This window comes from Natator depressus, chromosome 21 (genome assembly GCF_965152275.1).
Source record: "Natator depressus isolate rNatDep1 chromosome 21, rNatDep2.hap1, whole genome shotgun sequence".
Classification (NCBI taxonomy): domain Eukaryota; kingdom Metazoa; phylum Chordata; order Testudines; family Cheloniidae; genus Natator; species Natator depressus.
In genome coordinates, this window is record NC_134254.1 from 8,233,344 (window position 1) to 8,253,514 (window position 20,171).

The window sequence follows — 20,171 nt, forward strand, 5'->3', positions numbered from 1 at the left end:
ATAATGCGGTGGTTTGACTCACGCGGTGTCATGGCCCAGGGACTGGGAGGGGAGGATGAGTGCACGCTCCCCAGCACGGGGGAGAAGGGAGGAATGCCAGGCACATGGAGTCAGAGAACAAGGACAGCTGCAGCCATACTGGCACACCCAGCTCTGTGCCATAGGGAGGGGGGTGAGCCCCACAGCCCCAACTGTACACTGGCTCTGTGCCGGAACAGCAGAACGCACCCCACAACTCGGCCTGCAGCTGTCCCCCAGAGCCTCACAGTCTGGGCCCCCACCCCCTAGATTCTGCTCTGCCACAGAGAGCACCCCACAACTCAGCCCTGCAGCTGCCCCACCTGGGCAGGCTGCCTGCCCCTCAACACAGACACTCACTCTGCCACAGGGGGAGAGAGCGCAAGCGTGCCTCACAGCCCAGGTCTGCTGCCCCCTCCCCAGACCCAGCTGCATGCCAGAGGCAGAGAGCCCCCCTGCCCCAGAGTCTCCACAAGTTTCCATAACTGTTCCCCTCAACTTTAGCACAAACAGGTTTGTCTCCCCAGTTATGCCCAAGCCAGCAGATCTGCTCTCCCTCTAACCTCGAGCAGCCCCCCTTTGGGCCACAGCAGGTGACCGCCACAGGTGGTGCCGGCCCAGAAGCTAGTCAGTGCAGGCTCCCCAACATTCACCTTAACTGCTTAGCCCCTGGTCTGGCAGGGAACTTGCTGCTCACACATACACACCAGCCGCCCGTCTCCTCCCAAACCATCCCCACCCTCTTGCTCTGCCCTGTTCCTTCTCCCCAACTTTCAATGTTCTTTTCTTCATGGTCACCCTCTAACCTCATTCCGCTAGTCCTCCTGCCAGCTGTCGGGGGTGTGGGAACATGGTCACACCCTTTCGCCTTCCTAAGGGAGCCAATTCACCACAGTCCTGGGGGAAAGCAGAGCCTCAGAGTGACTGGAGTTGGGGACCCACAGGAAAGTGGGAGCATCTGTGTCATGATGAGCCGGTGACAGGGTCACCTGCTGTCCTGAAATTAGCCAAACCAGCAGAGATTTCCACAGCCCCCTCCGACATTCCAGGGGTGCAGCCCTCTGAGAGCTCCCAAGCTTATTATGGTGCCATTGATGGAATTGTGCAAGACTCCGGGATGTGGAGGAGGGAGGCTAGTCTCGGGATTAAGGCACTGGCCAGGGATTTAGAAGATCAGAATTCAGCTCCCTGCACTATTGCAGATGCCACATGCGACCTTGGGAACATCTGTTAGGGTTTGATTTTTCAAAAGGCCCTAAAAGGGTTAGGCATCCAACTGCTGTTGATTTTCAAATTGCTTACCCTGTACATACAACACCAAGCACAACAAGGCCCTGATTTCAGCTGGGACCTCTAGACACAACAACACTATATATTAAAAAAGTGAAAGATTTATAAGCCATTGCAATCCCCGGGATGTTTACCAGTTAAAGTAGGAAGTAAAGGAAAGAAAGGGTTAATGGGGGGGAGGAGCTACAGAGAGGGAAGAGAAGAGGTTCCAAAATAAGCCACCTGCCACTTTGTGCATCAAATCAACTGTGGCCATCCTCTCACAGTCAGGGAGGAAGGCAAGGACAAGGGGCAGCCAATCATGCATAGGTGTTGGGTGTGACAGGGGAATGGGTTAGAGGCCAATGGACTCTAGTCAGCATAGATCTCTTGGCCAGTGGTGTGAAGACGTGTGACCCCCGACTGGCAAAGCAGTGCTGGCAGAAGCCCTTAGCCTAGGTGCAGCTAGATTGGCAAAGCCGCGCTTTCACCGGGGTATCTTGTTTTGTTCACAGGGGCGGTTGCTACACTGAAAGAGCAGCTACACTGGGATAGCTGCATGCACGTCAGGAGTGCTTTGCCGGTGTACATGGCATAGCGATGTACCTATACCAGTAAAGGGCTCTAGTGTAGACATGGCCTCTGGCAGGAGTAAAAGGGCACTGAGCCTACCAGGGAGAGGAACCTGAACAGCAATCTCTCTCCCCCAGAATACAGCATCCCATTGCCACTCTTCTCCTGGCTGAATGTGGGTCTCCTTCTCCAGATTAGTTCGTGCATACACACACAGAAAAACAGGTCAGGTGCCCAGCCCTGGCTCTTTACCCCTCCCGGTGCTCTTGCCACTGCAGTCCTTGGGCACCGGAAAGGTCTCATGGCTTGCCTCTGCTATTCCCCATGCCCCATTGGGTTATTTTATTTTGTATTGCCAGCAGGAAGATTTGCCTCTTCTAGGGAAGCTGGGACAAGGTGACTAAGGTGGCTGGCTAAGCCAACCTAGGGCCCAGGGATCCCCAGTTACGGGCTGGGCTCTCCATGCTAGCTCTGCAGGCTGGAGGAGGGAGAGAGTGGGCCAGAGGAGGAAAAGGGGACTCTGGTGTGGTTATTGCCAGCAAGACAGCCAAGGCTGTATTTGCTGACACTTTCATCCCCCAGGGGAGATAGGAAAGCGAGAGAGAGACTCCCGTCAAACTGATTCACAGAACAAGCCTTTGCTTAGGGCAACAGCTGCTGTGTACAGCTCCCTTTCCCACCCCACCTCCCTCGCCACCACAAACCAGCCTTGCTCCAAACTCACAGAGCAGAGGGTTAATTCCACAGCAGTTGGCCAGCTGAGGAACAGTGGTCTACATGCCTACGAGGTAACACGCAAAGGGGCAGAGGACCAAAGCAACTAGGAGCTCAGGAGGAATCCTCTCCTCGCCGCAGGGGTCATTCTTCATCGCCTGACAGCAGGCACCTCCTTACCATCCCCTCCTGGCACCAATGCGCCATCTCCTCTACATCCCCTGACAGTCACCGGGTGGTTGACTCCGGTCCCACCACGAGCGAGCTGGCCAGAGCCCTGATTGGCTTAAACACAGAGAGGCCAGTTTGCAGAGATGACTTAGCAGGAGGTGGGGCGGGGGGTCACAAGCCTGGATGGGAAGGGCCCCCACAGGGCACAAACACAGCCAAACTACGCTCCACAGCGCAGAACAAAGTGCTTTCCCCACCAGTGTCCCTTGTGGCAGAGGAGAGCTCTAATGACTGTACAGGAGATCTTTCACGGAGGCTGCTGGGCAGACAGACCCTCTGGTTCTCTAGCTCCCAACCACAGAGTCCCCATCAGGGCGCTTCTAAATATCTGCCTGACCCAAGCAGTAACGGAAGGGGCTGCCGAAGGCCCTACAGCAATGCTTTAGGATACACAAACCTAGCAGTGAGCTCTTGGGAAGGGGTCATTCTGAGCCATGAAGCTCAAGATTCAAAATGCAACAATTCCAATAGAGAGCAGTGTAGGCTGTGTGTGACGAACCCTCAATACTCAGCTGTCCCCCGAGATGGGGTTCATAGAGTGGGGACAGGAGCTGGACTCTAGTGCTGGATAAAGCACCTTGTATTGACCCAGGCAATCTAGATGCCCTAGGAGAGTGTCACTGGTGAACACCCTCTTGCTGAACCCCAAGATTTGAGGTTTAGGGAGACTGGACTTGGCTGTAGATGCCTTGAAATGCAAACACGGCCCCTGCCGCTAACAATTTGTGGACAAGATTTAGCACACAGGGACACTGTCCCTGCACAAAAACACCTTCTGTTGCAATGCAGGGAAGAGCAGGAGACGTAGTGCAGGGAGCGAGACTCCCTGGATGTGTACATTCCCGGGGAGCCAAGCTGGAATTCAGCAGTACTAGAAGTTGCCCGCAGAGGGCTCCTATATTTTATATGTCAAGGCAGAAGTCCCAGAGGACAAGTTGTATCGGCAAAATAGATTCTGTAACTTCCTCTCAACTTAAGAGGATGTTTCCGTGTTAATCCTAGGGCATCCAAACAGCTCTGTCGCTGCACCTCCATCCTGACCTGCGGCTCTCTGGTCCAGAGAGCACCCCCCACTCTTGTGGAGCAGCGGATCAGGAATGAGCTGCAACCCAGGCCAGATTCCCTTTGGACTGGAAGGATCCAAGAACAGCCTCTCAGTCATTCCACCCTTCCGATCCCAGCAAAAGTCAGAAGCACAGGGGCTGCCGCAAGAGATGAAAAACCAATGGGCGGAAGAAAGGTTCAGAGAAGATTTGGTCCAGAAATGGCCAGCATGTCTAACTGCAGTCGAACCTGGTCTCATCCCTGCGTCCTGCTGATACTAGAGACGGGCCCAAGCTGTGGGGGAGTCCCAACTCCCCCAGAAGGTTCAAGGGTGGGCTGTTTAGAACCAAAGCTTTGGCTCAGCCCATGACAAAAACAGGCCAGCTGCAGAGCATGGAACTGAACTTGACCAGTGCGCAAAGGGTCTTGGCTCCTGGGAAGCAAGTTCAAGCCTCCCCCTCAAACTCTAATCTGGGACTTTCACTGGCATGGGGCACAGTACTCCACAGAACAGGGCTGAACATGGCCTGTCAGAGGAACCCATTTTATACAAACCACCAGGGGCCAGGACAACCGAGTTACAGACCAACCATGACTTCCGCTCAGTTTGTGCAGGAGTTAGCACGATGGGGCCCGTTGTGACTGGGGCCTCTGGGCATCACTGTTGTGTAAACACCACAACATTAACCACCACCTCTTTGCACTCAGCAGGTGAACCAGGGGGTTGCTTTATGGACCACTTAATAAAAGGGATTGCCTAACGGAGGTGGGTCCTGAACACTGGTTAGCCCGTAACTTTAAAAAAAAAAAGCGACGAGGAACTGCTAGATCTAGGCAGTAGCCCCAGTAACTTTGGGGGAGGAGGAGGACACTCCATAAGCTGAGATTTAAAAAAAAAAAAAACACTCCATGCTCCCCCATTATTAAAATGGTTTATATTGCAGTAGCACCTAAGACCCTAGTCACGAACCAGACCCCATGGTGCCAGGTGCTGTACAAACCCAGAAGAGAGCTTTTTGGGGTAGGGACTTACTTTAAGAGACAGACGGATACTGATCCTCAGCCATGCTGGAGGACCAATCAGAAATCCATCTCAGCCTACATTCAGGAGCCAAGAGGACACTCCTCGGGCTGGATTTTCACAGGTGTTGAGCACCTGCAGCTCCCATCAACTGGCACCGTGGGTGCTCAGCACCTCCTGAATCAGTGTCTCAGGGCTGTGCTCTCAAGTACTGAGGTTCCCCCAAATCAGCAACAACTCTTGAAAACGCTGGCTTCACTGAGCTGCCAGTGAGGGGAGTCCATTCCCTCCGCCAGGGTTATACCTCTCTGTGCAGAGAGCATTGCCATCTACTAAATATATCACGCTGGGCTATTTACCCTGAGCCTGCAGGCTCTCTGACCCGCTGGTTGTTTCCCTAGCCAGTCACTGTGGTGACATTATCTGGATGAATCAACCTGTGCACAGGCTCTCTCATGGAATCACACATGAGATTTACTGGGATGCAGAGCAAAAGCCCTGGGCCTGAGGGGAATGGCATCATTACAGTCTACCATGCTGCTGGCTATGGTGTCTTTCCCAGCCCCGAGGACATGCCTCTTGCATCAGGGCCATCGATCACGTCAGTGTTTTGTCACAGGCAACGACGACGAAAAAAATTTCTCAACCTGTCAAGATCCAAAAGTGAGACAACAGAAAAAGGGGACACGTGGGACGATGACAGGAAAAAGCAGGGAACTCGGAAAGACGGCGGGATGCAGCGCTCCAGCCTTCAGTGTTTGCAGTAACCTCGGCGCTGGGCGGAAATAAACCCAAGTGAGAGCAATGCTGGGGCTGTGTGGGATGGAGGAATATGCAGGTCTGGAAACAAGGGAGAGAGTCAGACAAGAAGACTGGGGGAATTAGGACAGCTGCCTTTCAGCTCTCTTCTCTACAAACAGAAATAAGAGCACAGAGCAGCATCTGGGGTGTAACTCCCCACCCCTCCGTGCATGTGCACTCACCACTTGGCGTGGGAAACACATTCCTTTGTGATCTGAATTTGGCATTTCCAAACAGGATGTCCCCATCTCTCCTCCCACGATTAGATCTTGTGTGGTCTTCCCTTCTCCCCAGCACACCTTCCCGTTCCCAGGCAAGGCTGGGAAATATGCTAATCCAGCACTTACATCACAATACGAAAGAGCTAAGAACAATAAGTTCTCAAAGTGAAGCAAGAAAACACTTGATTTCGGAGTCTTGGCCTTGCTAATGCAGCTGCCATCCACACAGATCCCCTCTGCCTTCCATAGGGGATGGCCAAGCCTATTCAGCCAGCCCAGTCCCTGCCACCTTAACATTAGCTCCCCTCCTAGGGATCCTTGTCCAACACACTTCACTGGTGTTAAAAAAAAAAAAAACCACCACTTTCCTTGTCTTTTCCTTCCTTTTCTCTGCTAGGACCACTAGCTACCCAGCATGCATTGATGCTATCCTGCCTCTTGCGAGCCTAGATTGGAGGGTCCTCAAAAAGAGTTGGGAGCTAGGGAAATAAAAAATTATGGAGTGCAACACTCCAGGGAACATAAGCCTGGCCTGGGAGGCCGACTAGAATCATCATCAGCCCCCCAGGATTACTTTCTAACACTGCAAGGACCACATTTCTTTTGGGAAGTTCTCTGGAGGGGCTCAGGCAGAAACCTGATTAGGATGGCTGCCAGGGGGGAGCATCCCCACCCAAGGTTACTTGGTTTTACATGTAGACCTTATGAGACCCTTTTAGGAGCCCAGAGAATTGGTGAGTCCATATTAGAAGCATCCCCTGTAAGTGTCTGCCTCTGGGGAACAGCTGGTTACATACACAATTGTTCAGGACACTAGCATGAGAGCTTTACAAGGACATATGACAAGCCCAGCTAGAGTCACAGCTGTCTGGATGGTAGCTGGACGTGGCTGCTGAGTTCCTAATCTACCTTTAAACTCTCCTTCACCACCAGCCCACGCTGCCCCAGCGCTATCCTGCTGTTAGCGCTATCAATTATTTAACGGCAGAAACGCTGGAGCAAAGCTCTCGGGCACCAGGCCAGCCGCGGAAAGGAATCCCACAGCTTTTCACGCTTCCTAACTACTCAACTCTTCTCCCGTTCCCCCAGTTTGGAGTCTGCATCCCACTTTGGGGGCCTGGCAAAGAGAAGGAAGCTGGAGGCTGCAGGGAGAATGTGAATGGATAGTCTTGTGGTTAAGGCTGGGACTTTTGAGACCTGGGCGCCCCCTCAAGTCAGTCATTTGATCTCTGTGCCTCAGCCCCCTCCAGCTGCAAAATGGGGATATTACTCCTTCCTTGGGCTGTTTTGTCTAGTTAGACTGTAAACTCTTTGGGCAGGGACTGTCTCTCACTTGGTGTATGGCCAGCACACAACACAATGGGGCCCCGATCTCAGATTGGACCACTTGAATACTTACTGTAATCTGATGGATCCTCAGAACTACTCAGCCACGCAACTGAATGGGGAACGTAGGCCTGCGGCCTCCAATTTGCAGGTTTAGGCCTAACAAGATAGCAAATTCTAACCCACCACTGATCAACAGGCAAGATCAGGAACGGTTCCCCTCCGATCCTCCAGAGCACATGGGAGCTTGGGAGAAACAGCTCCTGTTTCAGTCCCTCTCTGCTAACCCGCCTGGGCCAGGTCAGCCCCTTACCTTCCACCGGCGACGTCTTCAGCCTCTTGCAGATGTTCTGCACACCCCCATACGTGTCGTTTATCCTTGCGACGGCCTCACTGCTCCGAAGCTCCATGAGGGTCCGCAGGTCGACCAGGGAGCAGCCAAAATCCCCTTCATGGCTGCCCTCGGCGACCGAATTCCCAGGATGGTGGTCGGCAGCGTTGTTCGTCATGTTGCCAAAACAGCGGGAGTCGCAACAGACGCGTGTGGAAAAACGCTGGCTCCTGTTTGTTCACCTCCCTCCCTTGACAGTCCCGCAGGGGACACAGACGGTCCTTGGCAGCTCTCAGCAGCCACCTTAGCTCCACAGCCCCGTAGAGGACTGGATGGTGGAGCCTCGACAGAGAAGAGAATCCCTGCGGACGTGCTGGAGGTGGGGAAGGGGAAGCAGGTGCTTCCTTCTACAGCTTCCCAGGTGAAGCAGCGTGACTAGCTGAGCCCAACTTCTCCAGATAAAGGTGTAAACAGGATGTGCATGTTACCGTGGAAGCGACCTTAGCAACAACCAGTGTCTCTCTTGGAGAAGGAGGAGGGTTCCCTGGATACCAGCGGCAACGGGAGCTGCAAGACAGATTTAAAACAAAAATACCGTCATTAGCAAGAGGACTGAGATACCGTCATTAGCAAGACGACCGAGATGCACGTGCTAGGGAACGGGGGACCGAGAGCCACGGTGCTAGGGCTGCACCTATACAAGAAATACTGGGAGGCAGCAAGGTCTAGGAATGGAGCACTGGTGCCGGGAACCCCCAAGTTCTAATCCCACCTCTACCCTGTTTTAGGGCAGGATCTTAAAGGGACATGCCCAGCTGGACAACTAGATGGTGTAAGAAAAGGCTGCTTCACAGCAAGAATGCTTACCACTTGTAGTCCTTTTCAAGCGGGACGGTTAGCTAGCAGAAATGGGTCTATTATTTGTATTACTGTGAGGCGTAGGAGCCTGTCACGGCTCAGGACCCCGTGGCGCTAGGTGCTGTACAAATACAGAACAAGACAGTCTAAGCTCTGCTGACCTCAACAAAACTATGCTGCTAAACGGTAGCTGAGGATCTGGTCCTTCATCTCAATCTCAAAGCACTTCAAAGTGCATCAGCATCACTGGCCTAACTATGTAGCAGGGAAGAAGTTTATCCCCCGGATAAACGACTTTCCAGTTGAGTCACAAAGAGGACCCAGGTGACTCTCTGCTCCATCCACAGCGGTCTGGCCCAAAGCAGAGAGGAAGAGAAATATTTCCATTTATTTGTTTTAAAAACAAAGACTTCCACTGGAAAACAGCTGTCTCTTACACACCCCTCTGCAGTGCCAGGGACGCCCTGAGAATCTGGCTGTGAAACTGACTATACATAAAATGTGAAAGTGACTCCACTGATTTCTTCTCTGTCTGGAAGAGACAAAGCTAAAGAAGTAAACAAACATAAATGTGGACATATAAATTGGAGCTTAAAGGCCTTTTGTTTAAGTCATGAGTAGATTGTCAGTTAACATGGGTAAAAACCCCCAAACATTTAAATACAGAAAGATTTTTATACTACATCCCTTTAGCTTCTTTGCCCGAGTTTCCCCATCTGTACAATGATTACTAGCTATTACCATTACTTAGAATGGGGCAATGGAGGAGGAGAGAGATACTATGTCTTATTCAGCAATGAAGCTCCACATGCAGACACAGCTGAGTTAGAATCAGCACCAGCTGTATCCTGCATGGAAGGGAGAATTCCAGAGCAAGTCTCAGTGGGTTCCCTGAAGCAGGAAGGGAGAGAACCTGGAATATTAAAACTGGGGAGGATTCAAGAGTCCATTCCAGATGGGCAGAGAAATCCACTTCCTTCTCCTCCTCCTCCAGGAGGAGAGGGGAGTCCTCCTCGGCACCTGTGACAGTTGTAGGGAAATGCTGGGACGGAACTTCATACCCCAGTTGGATTCCAGACATTTTGGGCCAACATGCTTTCCCTGCCCTCTCCAAAAGCGGAAGCAGCTGGCAAGGAAGCAGTCGGGGGATTGAAAGCTTGAGGATGTCCCCCTCCCCAGATTGCTAGAGAGGGCTTTCTCCACCAACAGTCCAAGAGCACCTGTGCCTTCTTTAATGCTTGGACTCACGACTGCAGTCTGCTCAAGGCCACTGATCCTGAAAATGCATGCACAAAGCAAGCTTCTCTCAACTGGGGGTGTTGCAGCTATGCTGCAGTTTGGGATTTCTTTAGGGTTGCATCTGCCCTGAAGAGGGACTGGGGAGACCAGGAAGTTCACAGCAGCCTAGCTACCACAGTCCTTGAAGCACCCTGTTTCTTAGACTAAACTCTGAGGGGCAGGGAAAGAAGCTCTTCCTATGTGTTTATATGGGGCCTTTGGGCACGAATGCAACACAATTAGATAAACACTCTACCTAAGGGGTCACCAGAAGCACAAGAACGTGGAGAAGCAAATTGGGAAGGAGGGACGAGGGCAGGGTATCCTGCTAGGAAGCCTTCACCCCATCCCCTTCCCTTCTCCCTGAACGCAACACGGAAAATCTCAGTCCCTCTGATGCTCCAGTTCCCTCCATAAGCAATAGGACAGCAGAGATCCCACAGAACCAAACTCCAGAGGCAAAGATGCGCATGATCCAAGCTGCGTTCTCAGAAAAACCATCCCGCTAGGCCAGGGATTGGGGTATTATGACTCCACCCATCCCCCAGCATAATTCAGCTACTTGCAGGGAAGGCAGGAATGGACTGAACTGTGGAGATTAGAGATAAGGAGACAGGATAAGAGAAGACTCCATGCTGGTGGCTAAAGATATGGAGTCAGCATGCAATAGGGCCGGAGGGAGACCGTTTCTCTCCATATCTTTCTTCTCACTTGGGGCAGAGAGAACCTGACAGATGCTGTCTGTGTGCCCCCAAATTTAGCCTCTGAAGGGAATTTTAAGAGTTGCTACAGATGTCAGGTCTGACAGGTGCAGAAGTATCCTCAGAGATGCCTTTGTGAAAACAGGGTAATCCTGGGAACACAGCATCATGTTAGTGCATGAGAACCAGGAATGGAGATAGAAAGGGAAGCCAGCCAGGCAAGTTACTGTCACATCCACCCAGGCAGAGCAAGACACCCAGAGCAGACCCAAGCAGCACATGGGGAAAGTGGGGAGCTGTAGCCCCTGTTTTCCAGAAAACCCCTGCTCCTTTCACTGCTACCACAACTCCCCCTGTCTGTTTGTTCATCCTCCTTTTGAATCTTTTAATAAGCCAAGGTCCCAACCCCACAAGTCATCCCATCGGGTGGATCTTGGCGCCCATGGGGGTCCAGGCAAGCAGAACAGCTTGCAGAATCTAGGCTTTTGACTATAAATTCTTTGAGGCAGGGATGGTCTTTGTGATCCCTGCCTGAACTGTGCCCAGAACAGGGCTCTGATCCCTGCCTGGGGCCTCTAGGTGCTACCATGAATCAGGAACCACACACACCCCCACCATGCTGAGCCCTGGACACACACATGGATGACCAACAAACTCTAATAGGCCATTATTAATTTTCAGGGTTCCCCTTAAAGTAGGCCCACCTCAGGGATAGAAAGAGTCTGCGTCTTCCTAGCCTTAAAACAAGAAACCCCTTAAGGAAGCCCTGCGGTAGGTCATTGGTATGGGACTGGGGGGCAACTCTAGGTCATGGCTTGGTGCTATAGAAGAAAGCGCATCTGTCCGTCCATCTACTTGCTTTGCCCTCCCCCACCCCACACAGGAGCCTCTCTAGTGGAGCCGTTACTCATCTATCATTTAAGGGCGTTAAAGCTCCCTGCGGGAGGAGGTACAAGATGGCAGATCCAATTAAACAGACCCCTGCTGATTAATAGCGTGTTGGGGGGTGGGGGAGGGGATTATGGTTCCTATTTTTTCCCCTTTCATAACAAATAACATCTTGTGAAAAGAGCTAAGAGGTTAAGAGAAAGGCAGCTAATTAATCCTGGAATTGCAGACTCCATAATTACCCCTGGAGGAGCCTGCAGGGCTCCTATCATTATCTCCCCAGATTCCTCTCCTCCTCAGAACTGGAGCACCAGGGATCCCTCTTGGCAGGTTGCAAGGTGGGGGGGGGGGGGGGAAGGGGGAGAGAAGAGACCAAAAAACAACAGATTCCCAGGGGAGGAAAGTCTGCTTACACTCAAACAGCTCTAGTCTGCACTGCTGCCCATTGGAGTGGAACTGTGGTCCTAGAGGGTAGGGCATCGAACTGGGAGTCAGGAGACCTGGCTCTGCCACGGACCTGCTGGGTAACCATGGGCAAGTCATGTTTCCACATCTTCTGTGTCAGCTCTACTTTGACTGCAAGCTCTCCAGGGCAGGATCAGGTGTATGTCCCGTGCCTGCAACACTGGGGCCCTGGGCTTAACTGGGACAGACCTGGGGCATGTCCAGGAAATATGCTCCCACGGTGCATCCAGGTGTAGCTGGGATGGATCAAAAGCAGCTTTCAGTCTCCTTTAAAGACGGCTACCCCGTCACCTGGGAGTCCGGGTGCAAGCTCAGCCTGGCCACACTTTGACCCATGAGGTCTACAGCTTCACACTGACCCTATTGACACTCTTACAAACGCCAGGTTCACCCTAATTGGGGGGGGGAGGGGGGCAGCGGACCACCACAGTAGGTTTGCCCCAACCATGCAGACTGCAAATCAGGGGACACATTAAGGTGACACCCACCTAGCCACGTCATTCCAGGCAATTTACATGTCAAAGGCCCAGTCCAGCCAGTCCCCTCCTGGGCGTTAAATATTATAGCTGGAAACTACTAAACGGATGTGCTCAGGGTGCTCTTTGGAGCCAGACTAATGGCCCCAGAGGCCCTGCCAGGGACAGAAAGAACCCCATGGGGCAGGGTGACCCTCTGGAATCTCCTTCCGGCCCCACCAAGGCCAGGGAGAGAAGGAGGAAAGCCCCAGCAGCCAGCACTCTAACAAGTGTCTAATGACATTCAGCTGACTGTCCCTAACTCCTCCACTGAATGCATCCGATGAAGCGGGCTGTAACTCACAAGCTTATGCTCAAATTTGTGCTCTCTAAGGTGCCACAAGTCCTCCTTTTCTTTTTCCTAACTCTCTAATTAGTTTCCAGAGCCTCTAAGCACCAAGGGGGAAGCTGTTCTTTCCCGGGGTCCCTTCCTCTGAAGGGGGAGTAAGGCAGAGAGTGACTAAGGGAGGGAAAGGCAGTGGGGAAGACCAGAAGAAGGCTCCAAGCAGCCCAAACACTCAGCTGCTGGCAGCCAAGTGCAGAGATGCTAGGACAAGGCTGCATCCTTCCACCTAGTACTGGTCATGTGAAGCAAGGGGTGGGACCAGAGGGGCAGGGATTGTTCCCCAACTGACCCCTCAATAGGCCAAAGGAAGTGGAGAAAGTCCCCAACAAGTGAGTCTTCTTAATTGGTATCAGATGGCTCCTAGCACATCTGTCCCCCGATTCACATAGGATTAGGGATGGATCCATCAAGAGACGGTTCTTCAACCAGTGGGTCTCGGAGCTGGACAGGACTAGCCTGTGATTCAGCTCTGGCGGTTGGGTCAGACCCAGAGTCTGGATTCTGATAAATACAGTCCTCACTTTGCAATAGCCACATGTGGAGAGCTCTAGGGAAAAGGGATCCATCTCCACCCTCTGCATCAGCTCCACCAGCATGCCTCCATGACCAGCAATCCCCTCCTTGCTGCTATTCCTGCCCTGGGCTTCATCTATACAGTTCTGCCGGCACACCTCACTCCCAACCTGCTGCTCCCCTCTGCAATTGCATTCTTGTGTGTCATCCCCCTGCACCAGCCTGTCCAGCCATGCCAGTGCCTCTTGGCCCCAATTCCCTACTATTCCAGTCCTGGGGCATCTGCTGAGCAGAAACAGCCAACGGGGCTGCCCTGTGATGAGCCACAGAGCAACGGTCATCCTGGCAAGTGAACGTAAACAGCTCCCTTGAATTCACCCACACCATAAGCAAGCTTTAAATCCAGGTCTCCAAGGCTAAGTGCCCTGGGCTGGGGCTAGGAAAGGAGAGAGGGTTGGAGGAGACATCCTGCAGCAGAGGGGTATGGCAAGTGAAGGCTTCCTGTATGTCAAGAGGAGACTAGGGAATAAGCCCCAGGGGGCCTATGCTAAAACACCTCTGCATGACACTGGCTTTGATACCCTTTGCTGGAACAGGAACACAGCCGCCTTTGAACCCATCGCCGCACCGGATCACGCCCCAGCCCAGCCACATCTGCAAGTGTAGGGGCAGGGATAGGGGAGAAGAGTGGAAACATTTACAGGCCAGGTAAGCCGGGGAGGGTGGGTGCTGGCTGGGCAGGCACCCAGTGGATGTAACACAGGGCTGGCACGGCTGGGTTTTATATAGCCGTCTGCAGAGGGCATCAGAAAAAGGGGAGATGGAGATTTAAAACCAAAAAGGATCCTTTCAAATGAGGGGAAAAAATAAAGGAGGGGCAGGAGAGAGAGGATGCTGACAGGAGTGGCCCAGTAGGATCCTTCCTTTCTACACCTAGGTTGGGGGGGGAAGAGACTGGGTCCCCCTAAAAATCATTGTCATGTACCCCCCCAAATATACACACAGCCCCCTCTCCATCCCCACTAAACCCCCTTCCCAGCAGACTCCTGCCCCCAGCCGCACCCCAACCACTCCCATCCCATCCCCCTTCACAGTCAGTGGGTGCTAGCCAAGTGAGAAAGGAAAGAGGGAGGGAGTGTGGGGGTGTGGAACAGAGAGAGAAGCTGGCAGGAGCAGGAGGAGGGAGCAGCTGATGAGGAATGATGGAGCTGATGCAGTGCTGCAGACAAACCTGCCCGGAATAATAAACGGCTGCATTACACCTCCAGCATGGCAGACGGAGAAGATACTTACTGGCATTAGGGAGACAGGGCACCCCTCCCAGGGGTGGAAAACCAAAAGGCAAGCGGGCAGAGGTGCAGCTGATGGCACCTAAGTGCCACCTCTCCACTCCAGGGTGCAAGGACTGACACAGAATGGCCAGCGGGATCTGGGGCCCAGACCTCCCCCTAGGAACGCAGGGCATTCCCCATGCAAGAAAAAGGGAAGCTACCCCGGGCAGGAGCAGGGGAGGGCGAGAGACTGCTGGGGGACGGCCAGAGAGGTTATCCTCTCTAAAACAGTCAGGCCCAGCCTTGACATCCAGTAAGTACCTGCCAAGGGGGGCATTTTCCCCCTTCCCTCTAGACAGGGCTCTCCGGGGCCTGCAGTCACAGTACGCTGTTGTGTTTGCCTTGCTCCACAACTCAGAGACTTTGGTGTAGCTCCTCATGCCCCTACTAGGGGCTTCACTCCTCTTGCAGACCTATGTCCCCTGTTCGGGGGGAGAAGGTCCTAACTCCTAGATCTGGGATGGCAGAGATCAGTGGCCTGCACTGGCTGGATGATTGGCCTGGGGCTGGACTGAAGCAACAGCTGCTCAAGCTGGAGAGGTCCAAAGGTGGGCACCTAAAAGAAAAAAAATATAGAGGCATCCAAAAGCCACGGGCTCCTTTTGAAAAGGAAGGTCTAAAAACCAAAAAAAAAAAAGGGGTTGTTGGCTCCCTGTCCTGGGCTGCAGATCCCAGCCCAACTCTGTCCTCTCCTGGGGTCTTTGGAAAGGGTTGTACTCAACATTGTCTCCAGAGACAATGGTCCGGGCCAGCATTTCCCTGTATCTCCCGCAGAGTGTCACTTGGGGAGAGGGCTCCCTTGGTCACAGCCAATGCTTCAGCCAACATGGCTTACAAGTACCTCTGAGGATCCCAGGTAAGTCCCAAAACAGATTCCAGCTCTGGCCTAGTAATTCCCTCAGCCATCTCCTGGAGTTGGCAGTTTCCCTTTGCTCTTGCAGTAGCAAGGTGCTCGGGGGGGGGGCGGGGGGGAGTCAGGCACAAGCTGTTGTGCTCCAACCACTCTAGCTACTGCCCTTTCACGACTAAGGAGAAAGATGCCCACAAATTGTGTGTCAGGATGGAGACAACAAGGTCTGGGATCAGCCTGCAGGGCTCAGTGCAAACATACCCACAGCCAGGGGAAGCTGGGAGAGGGTCTCCCTTACCTTGGCTTTGCTTTTTCCCTTCTCTCCCCCAAGTTACATTGCCTTGATAATCCCGGCTCTCCATGCTCGGAACAGGGCACCTTCCTAGCAACTAGCAGAAGCTGCTACAGCCTTGAGTGCAGCATAAGGCTCTAGACCAGTGGTTCCCAAAGTGGGGTTCACAGAGCGTTATAGGGGGTTCGCCAGAAAAATTTCACTCCTGGCGGCCAGAGGACCCTGGGCATTGGAGACAGCAGGTGGGACCCAGTTGCAGGGCAGACAGCCTGAGCCCCAGGGAGAGCAGGGCCGGGCAGTTGGGGCTGGCAGCCCGAGCCCTGCCCCCCCAATCAGCGAGGGAGCCGGCCGCCCGAACCCCAGAGCTCTGCGCAGGGCTGGAAGCCTGAGCCCCGGCAGTCAGCGGGACCTGCAACCCGAGCTCAGTGGAGCTCAGTTGACCGGGGCGGTCAACGGGGTCCAGCAGCAGGAGCCCTGCTTAAATCCCTGGAAACATTCATTTTCAGGAGGGGGTTCATGAGATTTCACGATTTAGTGAGAGGGGTTCGCGAGCTGTTAAAGTTCGGGAACCACTGCTCTAGACGGATTATAGAGATAGGGATGATCTTTCCCAGAGACCAAGGCGATTAAAGCAGACCCAGCCAGGCAGAGATCCTGGGTCTAGAGATCAAGTACAGTTGATTGGTTTCAGCATTGGACACGGGGGGTGTAGAGGGCAGCATACAGGCTCACTGCCCAGTCATCTCCATTGTTCACTCCCCAAATGGGGAGGAGGATAGGAATTCAAAGTTCCATCCCTATCTGCCCCTCTCCCCTAGCCTCCACTCCCTGGCCTCCCCCACTCTGGGTTCCAAGGTTAAAGAGCATCTCATCAGCTCAGATGCTGAGTCCCTCTGAGTATTTCCCCACCTGTCTGCAGACAGATATCACAGCGGTGATTCAGGATCCAAGGGTGGAAGAGCGGGCCCTATCCTGGTGTCAAATGGAGTTGTGCTACTGGGAGACCAGGACTGAGCTCACTGCTTCGAGGACAGAAGGACCGGTGAAGCAAGGAAGGATCGTGCCTCACTTAAAACGAATCAGGCTGCTGCCTTCAGAGCCCAATTTCAACCTTCCCCAAGTTTCTCCTGGGAGTAACAGGCTGGCTCCCGAGTCCTTCTATGAAACCATTTGCTCCTTACTCCTAGAGAAAGTTAAAGGAACAGAGTCAGAGAGAAAGACCAGGCCCATGTGGCATTTGGCCCCATCCCTTCCATGCAGCGAGGCAGCTGCCTGGCACGTTTCCACGTGCCCACAGCTGGATTGCTGCAGGAGCCCACAATAGCCCTGATGTCAGGGCCCTGCAGAGGAACTCCGCTCCAGCACCGGAAGCTCCTTGTGGTGGATGCCGCCCCCCCCCGGATTTTACTGGAGAGAGTCACCCCAGCCTGCTACGGCAGCAGCTGCTTGTTTTCTCCAGCCCTGGTGACAGGGTGTTATAAACACTGGCTTTGCTGTAGGTTGCTATGGCAAACTCAATGTAAAGCTTTGTCACAGGGAGACTATTTATGCCAAATGGAAAAAAGTGTCCCAGTTCGGGGGTTAAGATTTTTCAAAAAAAAATTCTTTAAAACCCCAGCTCTTAACATCGCTACAGGCCCACAGCCAGGCTGAGCCAAGAATAAAGGACCCTGAGGAAGAGGAAGGAGTAAGATCGATCCAAAGCAGGGAAAGATGCTCCCAGATGGGCACAAGACCAAAAAAAACCACCGTCAATTTAGAGAACAAACCCAATCTGGTGCCCAAAAGCACCCTGGGTAAATGAACCCAGTATGTGTGTGGGGGGGGGGGGGGAGAATCAGGGCCGCTTCATACAGCACAAGCTCTACTCACACCTCCTCTAATTAGCGCTCACCACCGGGCTGGGGCTGAGCGTGCGGCTGCAGGGCTGACTCACCTCCGCAGAAGTGATTCGGCAAAGGAAGAGGAATAAATACCAAAAAAGTGCCCAAAAAAGCAAAAGTGGCTTTGTGATGCCACAGAGGAAAAGCAGATGTGCTAAGTGCTACCTCTGGGGGTTATTTGTAGATCAGAGCACACCACGTGGGTGCAGCAGCTCTGACTCCATGTTCGGACGGGTGAAGACGTAAGAGCACAGGGCTGGATTCCCAGCTCCTCTGCTATTGCGCCTGAGGCGAGGCTGAAGTGGGGCTTCCTGTATTTTGGGGCCCTGTGCTACAGCAGAGCAGCCTCAGGGCTGCTTTAACTTATACAGTTTCTCATGGACCCCTATGGGCCTGGGGAAGCAGAGAACTCTGGCCATACTCCAAAACACCTCCTACATCATGGCTTGGAGCAGAGCCAGGGCAAGCTCTCACCAGCCAGAGAGGTGGTCTGCACAAGGGGGCATTTCCACCCACTTTAAGGCCCCTTTATGCTGCCAGGATGGCATAAAGGAGCCCTGGCATAACAGGGAATTGGGCCTATATACTGCCAAGATTTTCCTGCATAAATCTGTGCTCCAACGCAGTCCAGCTGCCTCTGGGACCCACTGCCAGCAGTGAGACAAAACTGCATTCCCTCCACTCACGGCGCTCTCTTCCCCACAATGGCAGGCAACCCTGCTGGCTGCTCCTGCATTTAGTGAGTCACACAATAAATGGGGCTGGTCCCCCAATTCACATACACGCCGACCACTCCCCAGACAGTAAAGAGGCCAGCGGAGTGCTGACAGATTCAATTAGTTTATAAAACAGCGTAGGGGAGGTTAGAGTTTTGGAAAGAAATTTATCTTGGCAGGATAATGGAGGTTTTTTGTTAATATATAAAAAGAAAAAAGTTGGCCAAAAGGGATAAGCCACTCAAAAGTGGCCAAGCTGCCTTCCCACCCCAGGCTGCGATGGAGAAGCCCCACTCATCTCCTTTCGGGAAGGCGGCAGGGGAATGATGGGCCCTGTTTTGGGTTATTGCAGGAGAGGAGAATGAGACCTGCTTCTAACCAACGGAGTGGGGACAGGGAAACTCCAGTTTAGGCCCAAAAAATCACTCAACTATCCAAGTGCTGCTCAAATGCTAATGAAAGTATTCTCCCTCCACCCATGAGGCAGGGCTGGGCTATTCTCCCCATTGTACACATGGGGAAACTGGAGGCACAGAGCAACTTGCTCAAGGTCACCCAGGGAGTCTGGGTAGGACTGGGAACTGAACACAGGCCAGTGTCTTAAGCCCCAAATCAGCCTTCCTCTCCCGACATTCCCCAGTCTGTCTGGTCCTGCAGACAGTGGCCAATTTGACACCAGGGGGCGTAGATAAGCTGAAGTCTATACAGGCGAGAGCTGACCCATTGCCCCTCAGCTGCCACACCCCAGGCTTAGTCCCCAGACACAGAGCAGGGTGTTAGAGAAGCAGACGAAGAGCACAAACTTGGCCAAGACTTGGGGAAGGAGGTGGCAAGAGAGTAACACGCCAGATCCATCCCTGCTTCGCATCAGCACCTCTAGTTCATCTGGACCGTAAAAATCTTATTTTGAGGGTGTGGGAGGAGCCAAACATGGCAACACACCCACCCTTCCTTCCCCCTCATATCTGAGTGCCCGGATGGTGGGGCACACACACTGCAAACTCCCAGAAACACCGCAGCCACTGAGACACGCCAACTGGCTGCAGCCCGACATGGGTCCAGCCTGCGTGTGTGTGCGCGTGCGCGAGTGTTGGGGGGGGGGGGGGTGAGGTTAACCTCTCCAGGGTGGGCCAGCAATGCCAACAGCTTTCAGGGCCTGGCCAAGAAGGCTCAGCAGGTTATTTATAACCCATCCAGAGTCACTAATGAGAGGAGCAGAGAAGGTGACTCATGGTTACAAACCACAGATTTAGCGGAAGGAGGGGAGGGGAGGGGTGATCCGGAGCCTGGCTCCCAGGGCGCTGGGGTTGCTAAGAAGCGGGTTGGATTGGCTCGGGTATGTGGCGGAGATGGGGGTGTGGGAAAGGGAGCGGTCTACAGACGCTGGGGGCAGGATCTCTCCCTCACCCTTGCTCACAACCAACCAAGAAGGGGACACCTGGCTTGGGACTAAGAGCCATTTAATGAAGCCCATGGAGAACGCAGCAAAAAGTCACCCACTGCCAGCACCTGCCGCCGCCAACACCTAAAGGGCACACGCAGCAGAGAGACTGGGGATCCTGGCACTGGGGATGGAGACCAGCAACCCCAAATTGAGAGGGGATGGAGAGGGGGAGGTGGCGGAGAGCAGGAAATGGAGACACAGGAGGGGGAGCCCCCCCCCATAGCCCACCAACCCCTCATCACCAGAGCTGGCATCTCCCTCTGCCAGACATCCCTTGGAGTGTTTCCTCCCCCGCAGCCCTGCTTCAGAGCAGCCCATTTGTGGCAGCGTCTCAAACACCGGGGAAGACGTGGAGGAACTTGGCAATCCCCTGTCGCAGGTGCCTCAACCAACACTGCTGCCAGGAAAGCAAATCGCCCCAGTGCAACACAGCTGTGAGTCAGTGGGGAACCTCTCCCCCACCCCCATGAGGACAGGCTTGGCTTTGCTGGCTTTCCTGGGAAAGCACCCTCTCAGCCCTGTGCCCGCTGTGGAGGCAGGGG

General features: G+C 53.5%; 1 protein-coding gene across 5 annotated transcripts in view; it reads right to left on the minus strand.

Annotated features, from left to right (window-relative positions):
• The window catches only part of ATP2B4 (ATPase plasma membrane Ca2+ transporting 4), a 104,316-nt gene that overhangs the window by 50,272 nt on the left and 33,873 nt on the right, over positions 1-20,171 (minus strand). For all 5 annotated transcript variants that reach the window (XM_074936056.1, XM_074936060.1, XM_074936055.1 and 2 more), the window contains exon 2: positions 7,532-8,116. In XM_074936056.1, coding sequence (XP_074792157.1) covers positions 7,532-7,727 — 196 coding nt within the window. In that variant the 5' untranslated portion in view covers positions 7,728-8,116. The remainder of the gene's footprint in view (positions 1-7,531; positions 8,117-20,171) is intronic.